The sequence below is a fragment of the Perognathus longimembris genome, chromosome 8, assembly GCF_023159225.1.
Source record: "Perognathus longimembris pacificus isolate PPM17 chromosome 8, ASM2315922v1, whole genome shotgun sequence".
Taxonomy (NCBI): domain Eukaryota; kingdom Metazoa; phylum Chordata; class Mammalia; order Rodentia; family Heteromyidae; genus Perognathus; species Perognathus longimembris.
Genome location: NC_063168.1, coordinates 23,686,087 through 23,702,804, shown reverse-complemented (window position 1 = coordinate 23,702,804; position 16,718 = coordinate 23,686,087). Strand labels below are relative to the sequence as shown.

Below are 16,718 nucleotides of genomic sequence, written 5' to 3'. Positions count from 1 at the left end.
GCTAGTGCTCTATCACTTTGAGCCTCAGCTCCACTTCTGGTTTTTTTTATTTTTTTATTTTTAGCTTATTTATTTTTTTAAATGGTAAACACAACTCATTTTTTTAATTGAAAGATAAGTATAGAATAGACAACTAGGTGTACTTATGTTACCTTTCTTACTCATAAGTTTAAGGTATTAGGAGTTATATTACTTTTGATATATGTGTGACCACCATATAATTAATAGAAAATGCTGTCTATATTCATTCAAGAGTTTATTAAAGTTTGAGTTTAAACTATTATTATTAGTTTGGAGATAAATTAATTTCTTAAGAGAAAGTATGACATTATTCTTGGTCAAAAATTTATAAAATATCAATTATCCAGTAGAAGTGTATCAAATACTAAAGTATGAAATGACCATTACTGGAATGTAGGTAAGAATTACCAAGCATGAAACCTCACTTAAGAAAGATTTTGTTACCTCTTTTAAATTTTTAGGGTTATAATTTTTATATATTTTATTGAATATTTATTTATTTATTTATTTTTTCTTCTCAAATTTTTATTATCAAACTGACGTACAGAGAGGTTACAGTATCATACGTTGGGCATTGGATACATTTCTTGTACTGTTTGTTGCCTTGTCCCTCATGCCCCCCTCCCTTCCCCCCTTTCGCTCCCCCCCACTTCTGGTTTTTAAGGGGTAATTGGAGATAAGAGTCTCACAGGTACTTTTCTGTCCTGGCTGGCACGATTCTCAGGTCTCAGCCTCTTGACCAGAAAGGATTACAGTGCCCGGCTATTGATTTGTATTTTTTAAACAGTGTATAAAAAAGTAGTGAGGGCCAGGCAATGGTGTTACACATCTATACTCCCAGCTACTCAGAAGGCTAGACAGAGAAGTCTGAGAGACTCTTACCTCTGAGTAATCAGCAAAAAGCCAGAGAACACAAGGCCCTGAGTTCAAGCCACAGCCACACATACACACAAAACACACACACACACACACACACACACACACACATACACACAGGTAGGATATCTAGGTATAACATTGGTTTGTTTTGTTTACTCATTGGCGTATGAGCCTTTTCTTTGTGAGGTGGGGTGAGGGGCTGTTATTTGGATTCCTTTCTGAGCTCAGCTGAATTTAGGCTGAGCTGCACTTTTAATTAGAGAGCTCCCTCAGTCATTAGCCCAACTTCTGGCTTTTTGCTCTGCCCAGCCCTTTGTGAGCATTCCAGTATTTGATTTGGGAGGAGATGAGATGTAGCTTCACATGTCTTTGCCTGTCTTGTGCATTAACTTCAGTAGGATTCTAGAATCCACGCACTAAAAAACCTCCTGAGACTGATTTTTCTCTACTTTTCAGCAACTCTTTCACTGTTATTTTCTTGGGGAAAATGCAGAGGTATGTGTGGATAGCAATTATGAGGCTAAGTCTTTTTTTTCCTTCCTATTTCAGATTTGAATCCTTTCTCTAGGCATAGGATATTGTTTAGGGTTTAGCTGACTTTTTCTCATTTTTGCAAAGTCTTTGTCCACAGAAGAACAACTCTTCCAACTGCCCATACCAAGACCAGGCAATCCAACCTCATGTTTGGAAGATTCTGCAGATCTGTTGAGCTATAAAGGGCTTGCTTCCCTCTAATTCAGTTAATCAGGGCTTCCCGTGTCTCTGCCAGCCCCCTGGAAACATATGAATCTTATTTTGTCTGGACTCTTCTGGTTGACCATGGAAATAAAAGTTTTCACATCCTTCTATATTCTAGCCAGAGGCCAGACATATTATTCAGATTATTCCTAAATGTTAGGAACTGCATATTTGTCTTAAAAAAGGAAGATGCTGGTCACCACCACACAAATATACTGTGATATTTCTCATCTTAATAAAAAAACCCTCTTTGATCGCACATCTACCTGTAGCTATTGGCTTATTTATTTATATCTTGCTTACACTATAGCTTCTGGATGCTCACTTCGTCCCCGTGTTTCCTGAGAGCCTTCCTTCAAGTATTCAGTGATCTTTGGCTGTATATCCATATTGAATAAAACCAAAGGACTTGGTCTCTTGGTCATGGTGAGACATACCAATAGGTAGATGACTAACTTTTGTCAACAACTTCTTCCTCCTCTTCCTCCTCCTGTTGCTCTTCCTTTTTCTATTCTTCCTTCTCCTTCTTTTCCTCATAAGGATTCTCAAATATTCATCTATGTAAATTTTTCCCTCTAATGTATCTACTTCTACAGAGAAGTGTTTTCACACTTTTAGGCAAGAGGGAAGACTAGAAAGAGCAACATGTTCTCTTAATATACCTGTTCAGATGGAAAAGGGGTAACTTTTAGCACGAGGTGAAAGGGGAGGCAGCTCTGATAATTCAACAGCTTCTCTGACACACTTTCAAACACTCTTTCAGGTTTTGCAGGCTTCTGGGAAACTATAGTTGGCTCCTCTTCAGTATCCTCTTGTACAAGATTATGTTTTATTTCCCTCTACACTGATTTGTCACTGCCACTCCTCCTTTCTCTTTCTGTCATCCTATGCAATGACATCATAGTGAAAATATTTCTTAGTTTCCTCAGTAATGTGCTTTGTGCTTTTGTTTTAAGTTTTCCTGGTTTGGGCTGCTTTCTACGAAAGGGGAAAATGGTTTTAATGTTTTGAAAATTGAGTTTTTTAGGTAACATGATGTTCAAACTCCTCTTTGCACATTATTGGTATGGTGGTTTTCACCATGTGCTTTTCTTACAGTGCCTCTTGGCTTTTGAAACAAACTCAGCAAGAACTTTCCTCAGTAACTCTTTTCCTCATCAGAGCCACATTTTGCAGGAGATAGGAATAATGGAGAGAGGATTCTATTTTCTGTACTGCCCCATTATATGGCTTTCTCTTACAAGTGCTTCAGTTCCATGTTCCTCTTAGCTTAGTAGAGTGTGGTCTATCCTGGTGCTGGTAGGCATCTAAAATGATCAGAAGGATGTCCTGGAGCTCAGCATTTCTGACCATAATGATTTCTGCAGGGGTAAAGGAGAGAGCGGCATTCTGCTCCTATGTAATGAGGACCTGTGGAGCCAACATCATGCTCTAATGTGGAATCTGAGAGTGAAGAACCCTACTGTGGGTAACAGGCAACACTCGATTTGGACAAATGACATGCTTTCAGTGCATGCTGCTGTGGACAACAGTCCTGTTGCAATGATAGCACTTTTCTGTCACCTCTGTGGCAATGATAGGCTGGTGGTGGGAGATAGGTTCACACAAGAAAATCTAATCCACAAGTCATATATGGTACAATCTATTTGGAGAAAAGATTTGGGAGAACTGTTCATCAGCTTTCATCATTATGAAAAATACCAGAGAAAATAATTTAAAGGAGTGGAAATGCATTCTGGCTCAAAATTTCAGAGTTTTCTATTTGAGGTCAGCTTGGCTTTAGTGCATTGAGTGAAGCGAGGCTGTAAATCAGGGTGGTAGCTACTTATGGCAGCCAGGAAAGAGAGAGAGAGAAAGACAAAGAAAAAGAAAGAGTGAGAGAGCAAGAGAGAGAGAAAGAGAGAAGGAGAAGGAGGAGGATAAAAGGAGGAGGAAGAGAGAAAAGGGAAAGAAAAAGGAGATATTTACCCTTTAAGTGCAGGCCACCAATGTGCTACTTCATCAAACTAGGCCCCACCTTCTAATTCATTCTTGTGTGAATTCATTAATAGACTAACCATTGATGAAGTTAGAGCCTCCATGATCTAATCACCTCTCAAGGCCAACTCTGAACACTGCTGCACTGAAGAAGAATGAAATGATACTATTTGTAGAAAAAAATGAATAGAGCAGGAGAGCTTATCAAGTTTAGCAAAATATGCCAGACTCAGATAAATATTGTATGTTTTCTCTGATATGTGGAGCCTCTATCTACAAATACAAACAAACAAAAGGACATAGACATAAATAGAAGATTATTTGGGGGGCAAGGGATTATAGAAAGGTAGGAAGGGGGACAAAACAGGGCAATGAGGACAAAGAGGATCAAAACATATTCTACAAATAAATGTGTTCAATGGAAAGTATTCAGTAGTTAAAGTGAACTGAATCATCTACATGTTTAATGGGAAAAGTACTAAAGCATGGTGTTAAGTGTACAAAGCAAGTTAAAAAATGTATATTATAGATATATATAAAGATTAATGTAAATACATTAAAATACATTGTATGAAAAAGTATATGGTATTCATAAAAATGATAGACCCTCAATTCTGGGTTCCTAGGGTATTGTTTTATGTGGTTCACTTATAGTAAGAAACTGCATTAGCATTCAATGTTGACCAATACCAGATCGTTTGTGTTGGGCCACAGGAAATGTCTTGATTTGGACTGTCTTCGGATGTGACAGTTCCACCATTCTTAAGTTCTCCTCATCACTTCTCAAGTTTATCTCGCTGTCTTCAGCTAGACAGCAGAAATATTTTTGAGTACCACTGCTTATTTGCAGCTTTTATTTATTTATATTTGCAATGTGAGAGACATGCTGTACTGGTCATTTTCCATACATTAATTCACAAATGACTTGTAACAACACCACATGGTTGATAGTATTTGCTTCATTATATACAAGAAAAAAAAACAAGCTTTGAGAAGTGCACTAGCATACACATGGGGATAGACTCCACATTGGAACCCAGATTAAATCTTGTGCCCAAACATGGCTTGTAGCACAGTGGTATACACAAAGGCAAGGAAACATGGCCTGTAGCACAGTGGTGTACACAAAGGCAAGGAAACATGCAAACCCTCACCCCCCAGTATAAGTTATACCCCAAAATTTGAAAAAAGAACTTCATGTGACTTTCACATAAAACAAAACACTGGCATATCATTAGCATGCTACATATCCTATAACTATCATGAAGCAGAATACAACACACATGCCCTTTTTAGGTGAAAGAACTTTGAAGAAAATTCTTGCTTCCAATGAGCTCCATTGACAATACCCTTGAATCTCACAAGGTGGAATTTTTCTTTCTTTTACTAATAGAGATACTCCAGTGGAAGAATTTGAGAAACACCAGATTTCAGTACACAACTCAGAAACCAATGTATCCCCATACTCCTCCATTGCTCCAAGGTGAGGTTTTATACCATGGCTTGTTTATACCTTGAGAAGTTCTTTGACAAACATCCTCTACAGACAAGTCCTGTGCATTTCTGTCTGGAAGAGCACTTGCTAGGACAATTAGACCACTAAGATCATCGCTAGAAAGCAATCATTTTTCTCTGGACTCATGTTGAAGAAGTCATTTCTACCTATACCCCTTCAATAAAGGTAGATTGGCCCAGTGTTTAAAACTGCAGAAAAAACTCATGCCTATAATCCTAGATACTCAGGAGGCTGAAATCTGTGGATCACAGTTCAAAGCCAGCCTAGGCAGGAAAGACAGTAAGATTCTTATTTCCAATTAACCACCAGAAAAGCAGAAGTAGAGCTGTGTCCCAAAGTGGTAGAACACTAGTGCTGAGCAAAAAAGCTCCACGACAGTGCCCCAGGCCCTGAGTTCAAGCCCCATGACCGACCAAAAAAACTGCAGAAAAGGCCATAAGCATCGAGAGCTAAGGAATTCACTCTTAAAATTAACTGTTAGATTTTACTGTCATAGTGTAAGATAGGGTCTGTCTAGGAGGATTTTATTCATTCATTTATTTTTATTATCCTTAAGTGGTTGTGAAGTAAGGAGACTGTGTCCATGCTTCCTCTAGATAATTAGCCCTTAGTTTTTCCTAATTGTTTCCCTAGATGCTTTGCTCTTCTATTAGGTTTAAGTGTCCTCATCTGGTTTGCTTTGCTCAGGTATGACACCTGGGTTTGATTCTACACACCTTGTGTGATTTGGGACTACATACGCTTTGTGCTAGCTGCACTCGGGGCTGCTGGTCTTTGAGATGAGTCCACCAGCAGTCCTTCGGCTCTCCAATAAATATTCATAATTTGGCCTCTTAAGTTGTGGCTTCTCTGTTTCTCACAACTGAGTTTCCTTACAGCATTTGTGCAAAGGGGTTACCAATAAATATGTTTATGAGTACACTGCATCTTATTGATGCCATACCTCTTATCATTATCTCCCATCCATTGCATTCTTCCCCCTCCCCTCAATTTTCTGTCTAGGAGGATTTTAAGTGACACCCTAGATGCTCATCAAAACCCTGAAAAATAGCTGGGTGCCAGTGGCTCATTCCTGTAATCCTAGCTACTCAGGAAGCTGAGATCTGAGGATTGTGGTTCAAAGCTAGCCCCGGCAGGAAGGTGCATGTCATTTTCCCCTGTGAAACTAATGGTGAAACCGCATGGTAAACCAAACCAAAATAAGACTGAGGGATAAAGAGGGTCCAATAAACTACTCAGAAAAATCCAGAAGTGGTGCTGTGGCTCAAGTGGTAGAGTACTATCCTTTAGTAAAAAGAACTCAAGGACAGTGCCCTGGCCTTGAGTTCAAGCCCCAGGACTGGAAAAAAAGAAAAGAAAAGAAAGAAAAACCTAAAATCAACCATAATTACAACAATTGTTTCTTCACTATTAATCCTTTCCACAGTTCTGTAGGTAGGGCTATCATTATGTCATTTCATGGATAAAGAAACAGGTAGAAAGAGGTAGGAAACCTGCCCATGGACCTGGTTCCATGCTGTTACCTCCCAAATAACAGGACAAGAGAATAAGCAAATGTCCCACTCCTTCACTGTTTCTCTTAATTTTGCCATCAAGCTCTATACAACTAAATGACCATTACCTCAAAATGGAATGAAGCACAAAGTACCCAAGCCTCTTCTCTCTCATTGTTTTTAAATTTAGAAAAGGCATTTAGAACTATGTCTCTTGGTAATGGCAGCCTGTAATCATTCTGCTCCAGGAATCAAGTGATGTGTCCAGAACATGTCATTTTCCCCTGTGACACTAATGGCAAAACCACACTGTAAACCAAACCAAAATATGACTGAGGGATAGAGAAGTGTGGTCTCTTGATTTCCACTCAGCAGTTTGAGCCAAGCATTCTTGGCTTTCACTCTACCTCCTGAAGCCATAAGCACGATACTTAACCTCTGAACCCCACTGTGAAATGCTGATGCTACTTCTTTACTGCTTGGGCAGGAACACTGCCAGGTTCCCCTCAAGACTATGAGCATGAAATGTGTGAAGGGCATATGCTTCTAGGGAACTGTTTCTCTGAAGAAGTCCAAGAGTGTTTGGGTGGTGAACTGTGCACTCTTGGATTTATTTTTGAAAATAAATTTAAAACTGCATATAATAGTAAAATGGTGGAAAATCCCATAGTATGGCAAAGCACATGGACATAGAAGCCATGCTTCCTGGATTCAAATCCAGGTCCTATACTTGTATTCCAGGGCTTTGAGACATCTCAATAATAATAATAATAATAATAATAAATGCATATATAAAGATAATACAATTCTCATAACTTCCCTATTGGTAGTTACTATCTAGTTCATTGGTATATAATTAACCTCATAAAAAAGATGACCTAAGGCAAACATATACACGGATAGTGGTGGCTTCCATTTGAGTTTTCCACAGATGAGAAAGAAGAAGATAATACATATGCAGAATCAGGGTATACTGGGCAGGCTGTGTAAAGAAATGAACATATCATTGGATTAAGAAATTAATTTTGTGAATAAAAAGAATACCCTCTTATATCTGAGTACATGAATGGATTTGGACAAATAATTCAGTCACCCAAAGAATCATTCTCCTCGGCCCTAAAACATGGTCAGTGGGCTAGATAAGGTATAATACTTCCTTGACCCATGCCTGTTTTGTTATGATTCTTTGTATTTGAATCTTGCAGAATTTAGAAGAAAGATGAGATTTCTGGTCAAAGAGTGATCTTAGTTTTCACACATTTAACTCTCACTTCTCTTTCCAAATTGCTTAAAGAATCACTGTGAAAGATAGGGAAGGGTATTGTTCTCAAGGCAGAACTTAAAAATCCTTGTATGAATTAGAGTTCTGAGATTAGAGAAGGGAAGGGCAAAGTATCCTGATATTTGGGGTCATTAGAAGAATGCCCTTAGCACCCACACCTCATCATCTTCCTTTGGCCTCCTCTTCTTTTTTACTTTGCAAAGATTGTTGATTCTCTAAAAAAGAAGTTACACTGTCTCTAAATTTCATTTTCTTTAGCCTGAGATCTTTAATATTTTCAACAAGAACCCACAGGATTTTTAACAGCTCGAGTCCTAGTACTGAAAAATTTAGTTGGATTCTTTTCTACACCACTATACTGAGAGAAAGTCTCAGCAGCCTGGAAAGAAAGGACCTATTTTTGGAATTTGAGAAAATATTCCCCTTTGAAGTAATATGAGAAAGGGGCACACATAACAAACTGTAATTCATATTTATGATGAAGACATTCCATCTCTGAAATAATAGTAGGTCACACACAGCCGGAAAAGTTTAGAAATAGGAAAGTATCCATAGAGATGAAAGCTATTTGCCAGTTGAAAATTCAATGGAAATAGTGAAGAGAAAACTGAGTACTGTAAAATTAAATTCAAAATGAGACTAATTGACTTGAGTTAGTGAATTACAGGACCAGACTGACACATGGCCACAGAAATTTAACTGAAATGATAAAGAGAATCAAAATCATACTTAGAATATAAAAGAGAGAGATGCTGGGTAGATTTCAAAAGTATAATGAACAAATAGAATAATAAGAACAATAAAAACAATAGAGGAAAAGTGTTTTAAGCTGAAGAAATTTGTCTTCACATGGAAGGGTTTAAACATTTTAAAAAAGCATATACAAACTTAATGAAAAGACTCAGACCCAGATATACGCTGTTGACCTTTAAAAGAATTAAGATTTTTAAAAGATCCTACAAGCATCCATGAGGAAAAAGATCAAATTACCTACTAAGAAAAAAAGATATTAAATTGTTATTGTTCAGTTCTCTAATATGTACAAGTCAATAGTGTGTTACTGTCAGTTTAGGAAAACGGTAGTTAAGATATAAAAATTTTACATTCAATTAAAATATTTGTAAGTAGGTAAACAGAAAGTCTCAGATAAGTAGTGATACAGAAAGCTTAGTATTCACATATTTTTGGAAAAAAAAGAAAACTGGGAATTACAAAAGCAATAATACATACAACATTCAAGTATTTGAAAGGAAATGTTGTATGTGTTCAATGTGTATATTCAGTTAAGACAATAAATATTACACTAAGTTAAAATTATTTTTGACATATTACAAAAATATAATGTAAATATTTCCTAAAAATGAAACGAGGTATTATTTAATTCCTGCCACTACTAGGTAAAGCAAAATTCACTGGCAACTGTTATTAGAATGAAAATGAAATTATACTTTTGAAGCCACTGAAAAATTAGCCAAAGTGTAAAGGAAAGATAAAAAATAATGAATAGGCAAAGATATGGCCAGAAAGTACAAATAAAATTCAAGTTTAATAATTTTGGACAAAGGCCATAACACATAAAAAATTAAAATATTATTTTATAGTGATTAGAAGCATATTCCATATAAAACATGCTCTAAATAATACCATGTAAATTCTAAAAAATGTGTTGAAAATTCAAGTAGATAGTTGTGATAGAACAATTTTAAATGTCCATCTTCACAATAAAAATATAAAATACTTAAAGTTTTAATATTTCTTACATCGAACTTCTTGCTCTCTATCTATCTGTCTATCTCCCTTGCTCTATCTCTATCCATATTTTCCAGATATTTATTCATAATAGTTAAAATTGGATTACAAAGTAGTCCATCAGTGGAGATTGATAGATTAAAAGTTACAACAACCTATATCACATTCTTCGAAAAAAATGCAATAACTCTTAGCAAAAAAAAGGATAAACAAAATTTCCCAATGGAAACTGGAATGTACCTTCTTCAATCGTTCTAATTCGAGGACAAAATTACACATATAAACTATTCAGAAATTAACAGTAATGAAAGATTGTATGGTAGCAATGGTGGAATGTTGGATGTTGACCTTTTAACATATAATAAATTCTAGAAAAAGCATTGACTTTAATGAAATAGAAAAATAAAGGTAGTCATCAAAAGAACAATGGAAGCCCACTCGTAATTTTGAATAAGGATACTAACTTTCTAAATAATGTACAGAAAATAAAGTCCATATCTATATGGAAAAAAACAATAGGCAAGTGGGAACAAAAATACAAGAATGGCCCAATATTTTTAAATTTTCTTAAAAAAATAATCACTGTTATGGTAGATAAAAGAAAATCTGTGACTATTTTAACAAATAACAGAAATGAACTTGATTGTATTGCATATAGATTCCTGATTTATATTACACGAATAGTGGAGCCTTTTGAAATGATCTCATTTGAGGGATGTCAATTAATGTTGGGCCTGTTCTTGTGGTATTTGTGGATTCGTAGGTAGTAGATAAGTAAGTTATTTTATTCCAATAATACTTAAATTATCATTACACACTCTCTAATGCTAATGCAATAAACGGCAGACTTTGTTATAATTTGTTGATTATTTAAACTGAGGAAGCTCAAATGTATGAGAAAAGCACCATGGTATGATGGAAAGTTCATGAATTGGACCACATTTAGAACACAGATATCAGAATACTTATTTGACCTCAGGAGAGTGTTTCAACATAGTGTCCTCATCTGTAAAAACTCAAATAACAACAGACAACACAAAGCATGCTTTGTGGTGCCCATACTTCTGGTAAAACCTTTAGTTAAGTCAAGAGTCAATCGCATGAAGATGACAGAGTAAGAACAGCTGGTAGATTGAGTAAAAAATTAAAACCTAGAGAAACAACCCGTACAAGGTTGAGTTCCAGATTTCTCTTATGATTTCAGCCCCAGGTAAATCTTAGTCACATGGCCATGGCTAATAGTCTAAAAATTCTCATATTTCTGGGAAAGTCCCCCATACCCATGGTTCCAAAAATGTGAAGACCATATTGATTTTTCCAAGGGTAGCCTCAGTGGAAGTTGTTTATCAGCAGTGTGGGTGGCCAAAGCTCCCACAGAAAGCCCGTCTTTCTTGCCAGAGTATTTGGAGAGGGGTCCTCCATGGGCCAGATTGATGGAGGGATTCTGGATGTGAAAGTGGGAAGTCCCAGGCTCAAGCCCGCGCCTCACATGTGCAGCTTTGGGCTTTGGACAGAAACAAAAAGTTAAGCAAAGTGTTTGTGCTGACATTGAAACCACCATCCACAGAAGAGATAGCACTTGTGGGCTGAGTATAACTGGGGTTATTGCTTACTGTAGCAAACACAGAAAAAAAAAACGTTTTCCAGAAAATTTAAACATGATCCTTAGTCTAAACAGCATACATTTCAAAAATTTCATGTTATCCTCTAGAATCACTCAACAAATAAAAGGACCTAGAAAATAAGATCAATTCTCAAGGGCAAAGGCAATTAAGATGCCAAACCCGAGATATTCATGGAGCACACACTGGTAATGAATAGGAATAGAGAAATCTTTTAAGCAGAGACATAAAAGCTTGAAAAGAACTGAGTAAAATTTTAGAATTGAAAAACTCAATGTCCGTACTGAAAAATTAAGCGTGGCTAGAGAAATTTAGGTGTTCGGTAGTAGAATACTTCCTTGCCATATGTAGGGCCCCAAGGGGGTTCAGCTCCCAGCAGTCCCCACACAAAATTAAGTGAACTGAGTAAACAGCTGTAAGAGTGACTGAAGAGTTAGTGAAGCTGAAGAAACAGCAACAGAAATTACCCAATTTGAAAAAGAGAGAAAAGAAAAGTGAAAAAGAAATAGACTTCAGGGAATGTGGAATAAGGTCCAAAGATCGAATGCTTGCATATTGGAGTCCCAGAAAGAGGAGGGAATGATTGGTACAGAAAAGAAAATGAAAAGCAATGGGTAGAACCTTCTCAAATTTGGTAAAAGTTGTATCTATAGGTTCAAGAAGCTTCACCAAGCCAAAATCAGATAAGCTCAAAGAAAATCTGCCCAAACACATCTCAACCAGACAGCTGAGCATTAAAGGTAAAAAAGAAATCTTAAAAGAAGTCAGAAAAAAAGCATAACACATGAGTCAATGACTATGAGTCAAATGACTACAGTTACCATCCGAAACTAACATAACAATGGTTCTAAGAGGATAAATATGAAATGATATTTAAAGTGCTATGTGAAGCAATATGATAAAAAGACATAGTGTTGTATTTTGAATTGGTTTCTTCAGCTCATCTTAACACACTATATTTATTTTCTACCTTATTCCTTCAACCTTCCCATAATTTTTCCTCTATGAATATCTGATCACTAGACCATATCTACATCTATAACATCCATACCTATATTTATATCTGTCTATATATCTATACTGCATTCAAACACATGTATAATGTATACACACATATATTGTAAATCCCTTTGATATCTTTTATACTATTTCTTTCAATTAAACCACAAACTTGTTCCTGTTGAAATGAGAATCTTCACTAATTCATGCCTTCTTTATAACAGTTTTTTTTAACTCTATAAATTTACTTCAATATTATGTAGATATAATAGTGAACTTTTATTGTCTTGTAAGGATATTGTGAAGATCAAATAAGATATACAGTAAAGAAAATCAAATACCCTGTGCTCAATTAAGTTACCATAAGTCACACATGTTACAAACAGCACCAGACTCCCGACAAGGCATTTTAGAGATATCATTTGCCAAATTTCCTCTGTAGGCCAGTAAGTTTGGGAATGTAGCAATGTAGCAGTGAATCATGGCACAGGTCAGTCACCACATGAAACACACACAGTTAATGGGCAGAAGAGCCCAGATACAAAGTTCTAGTCTTAAAAGAGAGTGACTCCATGAATCACCAGACTAAAGCTCTAGGGCACAAATCTCAGAGCTCCTCAGGAAGAGATGGACTTTCTAATGACAAGGACAAGCAGTATTCTTACCTGTCTTCGGTTAGTTTCATTAAGGTTGTTCCTCGAGTAGAGAAGACAATAAAGGACATCCTTAGCTGTGGACTGGAAGGAAAACAAAACTCCATTAGGATGGACAGAAAGCCTGTGGCATTGTGTTCCTTTCTAGGTTTAGTGTGTGTGTGTGTGTGTGTGTGTGTGTGTGTGTGTGTGTGTTATTGTTTTTATTTTGTATCATAGCTACTGGAGCTGAGGAATTAAAAATCAAGTAGGGGGAGGGGACATCTGGTGTCTCAAGCATTTGGATACTAGATTCAAAATTGTGAACCAAAGAGTAGACATGCTGTGTCTTCCTAGAGACCACTTCTGCTTGGACACCATCTCTCAGGGAACATGGTCACAAGTGAGAAACTGCCTTAAATTCTGTTTGAAGGATGCTTCTAGAAGAGGCCTGGCCTGCAAGATGTCTATAAAGTGTGAAATGCTGATATATAAAGTTGAAAACCTCAAGTGGAGAAAAGGTCTTAGACCTTCATGGCTTGACGCTATTATCCATTAACATCTTAGAACAACTTTCCTTGGATCTGAAAGTAGGATTACAATAAGCTTTTAATTTTTCCCTGGCTTCCCAGAGAGGTTATCTTCTAAGGAGAAAATGAATTTACTGGCCACAGAATATGTATTCCACTTGGTGTTTATGTATCTCACTTTTAATGAGTAGATTGGCAGCGCTTTTATGTGACAGTGTTCAAGAGCATTGTGGATGTAAAATTCACACTGCAGTAAGAAGCACAATGATCAGCTGAGGATTGGACATGTTCCTCAGGTGGTAGGCTAGGCCCCCAGACTATAATGGGCTCAGCAATGCCATGCTATCCCATGTAGCTCTCGCTGGGCACCCAACTGGTGCACCCATGCTAGCATCAGATTATTTCTTTACAAGGTAATAATCTCCCATGCATGACCTAGCTCCAAACTTCATAGTTCTCACTTCCCCAAGTGATCTTCAAACCTGATTCCCCTTTCTACACCTTCACTTAGGACCTTCGCCTCAGTCATTTGGCCAGTGCAGCTGTTTCTAAGATGACATCTTTTCTTGGTGTCATTCTTTGCTCCAATGTATTTGTCACACTGCTCCCCAAATTATTTTCTTAAAGCATAAGTCAGATCTAATCACTTATCTGCTATAAAACCTCTAGTGGCTCTTATTGCCTACATTTTTTTCTGTTGTGTTTGACACATCTCTGGAAACCTAGTGTGGTGTTTTAGTACCTGGTAGGGTCCATGCAATACTTGGTGAATTGAACACTGGTCTTTTGAAAGATATTTTGGCTTCCTGTCCATGACACTGAGTTGAATGCTACTATCTCATCAGTGCTAGGCATAGGATCCCATGTTCTAAATGATGATAGCAATCATCATCATCATAGTAATATAGTAAGGGCCAACCTCTTCAACCTCTTGAGGAGTTGCATGTATCATGTACTGTCCTCATCGAGAGTTATGATCTTTTGACATCTGAAGTAAATGTATAAGATAGGCACTATTATGAATTCTGTTTTCTATAAGAGGAAATTGGGCCTTGAAAGATGTGGCAGCTTTCCCCAGATTATACAACAGGGAATGGTGGACTGGGGCATAAAAGTTCTGATTCTAGAATTTGAGTTCTTAGTCACTATATTATACAACTGTGTTTACCACTGAATTCAGCTCTGAAAGGAACAGATTCGAAATGGGGAAATGTGTGTCAAGACACAACTGGTATGTGAATCCCGACTGGAGAATTGTCAACTGATGTGGGCAAATGTGTTTACAGAAACTGACAGCAGTGAGAATAACTGTGAGCCAAACAGAATCAATACTGACATTGAAAGGACTAGCAAAGTTGGTGAGAGAAGAGGAAAACCAGAGCCAGTGCAGGAGGGAGCTTTAGGGAGGGTTTCATTGGCAACGGTTAAAGACTCTCTATTCAGCAAACTAAGGACTACAAGATGCTTGCAGTGGGCATCCTTAGTGGTGTGGATGAGAAACAGGATGTAGAAAGTAGAGACTGAGGCAAGATGGCAGTGGCTAAGAAATGAATGAGAAGAAAGTGTATAGAGACAGCAAGTCTTCAAGGATAAGTGACAAGGCCAGGAAAGAAGTAGAGTTGTATCTATTGAAAAACATCATCAATTTTTTTTTGTCATCATTTCTTCTGGGGACAAAGGGCAAAAGGATTAGTTAATGTCTGTGGGCAAAGGTGCCCAGGGAAAGGTGGGAATGTAAGAAAGAAATGAAGACCTGTGGTTGCACACAATGGGACTAAAATGGGGAAGTTGGCTTTTAAAAGGGACGACACTTGGCCCTCAGGGACTGGTAGGAAGGACATACATGAAGTTATTAGGAGCGGGATTGGAATTTGAGGCAATTATCTTATCTGCTCTTCTCTGAGTTCTTTTTTTTTTTTTTTTTTGGCCAGTCCTGGACCTTGGACTCAGGGCCTGAGCACTGTCCCTGGCCTCTTCTTCCTCAAGGCTAGCACTCTGCCACTTGAGCCACAGCGTCCCCTCTGGCCGTTTTCCATATATGTGGTGCTGGGGAATCGAACGGAGAGCTTCATGCGTAGGAGGCAAGCACTCTTGCCACTAGGCCATACTCCCAGCCCCCATTCTCTGAGTTCTTGATGTAATACGTGATGAGGTTCTGCTGAGAAAGAAGTGTGTGAAATGTGGTAAAGAGTTAGAATCATTATTAGGAAGACAGGAGTCAGGCTAAAGGCAAACAATAGGACTTGGTATGTTAAGAATGTCACTGAGATTGGGAATAGTACACATTTTATCAATATTACCACTATTCTTGAATGGATTTCTTTTTTGCAGCATCAGCTGCCTTAGACTATTTACTCAAATGACTAAGTAAAAGTAATCCAATCATTTATTGATTCAAAAATATTAATGGGGGCTGGGAATATGGCCTAGTGGCAAAAGAGCTTGCCTCGTATACATGAAGCCCCCAGCACCACATATATAGAAAACAGCCAGAAGTGGCGCTGTGGCTCAAGTGGCAGAGTGCTAGCCTTGAGCAAAAAGGAAGCCAGGGACAGTGCTCAGGCCCTGAGTTCAAGGCCCAGGACTGGCAAAAAAGAAAAAAAAGAATTAATTTCAATAAACTTCATTTAAAAAAATATTAATGGAGCCATCCTTGCTAGTCAGGAGGCTGAAATTTGCAGATCAAAGTTGGAAGCCACCTCAAGCAGGGGAATCCATAAGCTTCTTGTCGCCAGTTAACCACCAAAAAGCTGGAAGTAGGTCTGTGGCTCATGTGGCAGAGTGCCAGCTTTGTGCAAAATAAATAAACAACAGCTCCCAGGCCCCAGTACTAGTAGTTTTACACACACACACACACACACACATTGATGGAGCATGGACTTTGTATCTGATACTCTGAAAGGTACCTAGGCTGTGATAGTGAACAAAATGTAGTCTTCGTCTCAAGGGTTTTGTAAGATGTCTTGATGACACACCTTAAGGGGTCCAGAGCCAGGGAGTCAGGGGCACAGCCTCACGATCTGAGGTGTAAGCTCACTTCTGTGACCCTCAGTTTCTTCATTCGTGAAGCAAGGGCGTTGGATTAAGTGTTCCCTTGGTCCACACCCCTCTCCTGTCTTTGATTCGGACAGTGAAGAGTCTGGAACTGCTAGAGCTAGGCAAGAGATGTCCAGTGGCCACCCGAGGTGGGGGCTGGGCTAATTGGCTTACACATGCTTTCTTTGTGTAATCTTTAGTTGGAAACCAGTGTTCGGCCAATGTAAGTAATTTGCTATGGTTG

General features: G+C 37.8%; 1 protein-coding gene across 1 annotated transcript in view; it reads right to left on the bottom strand.

Moving 5' to 3' along the window:
- The window catches only part of Antxr1 (ANTXR cell adhesion molecule 1), a 210,261-nt gene that overhangs the window by 164,663 nt on the left and 28,880 nt on the right, over positions 1 to 16,718 (bottom strand). Inside the window, exon 3 of the mRNA XM_048352655.1 lies at positions 12,942 to 13,013. Within this exon, the coding sequence (XP_048208612.1) occupies positions 12,942 to 13,013 (72 nt within the window). The remainder of the gene's footprint in view (positions 1 to 12,941; positions 13,014 to 16,718) is intronic.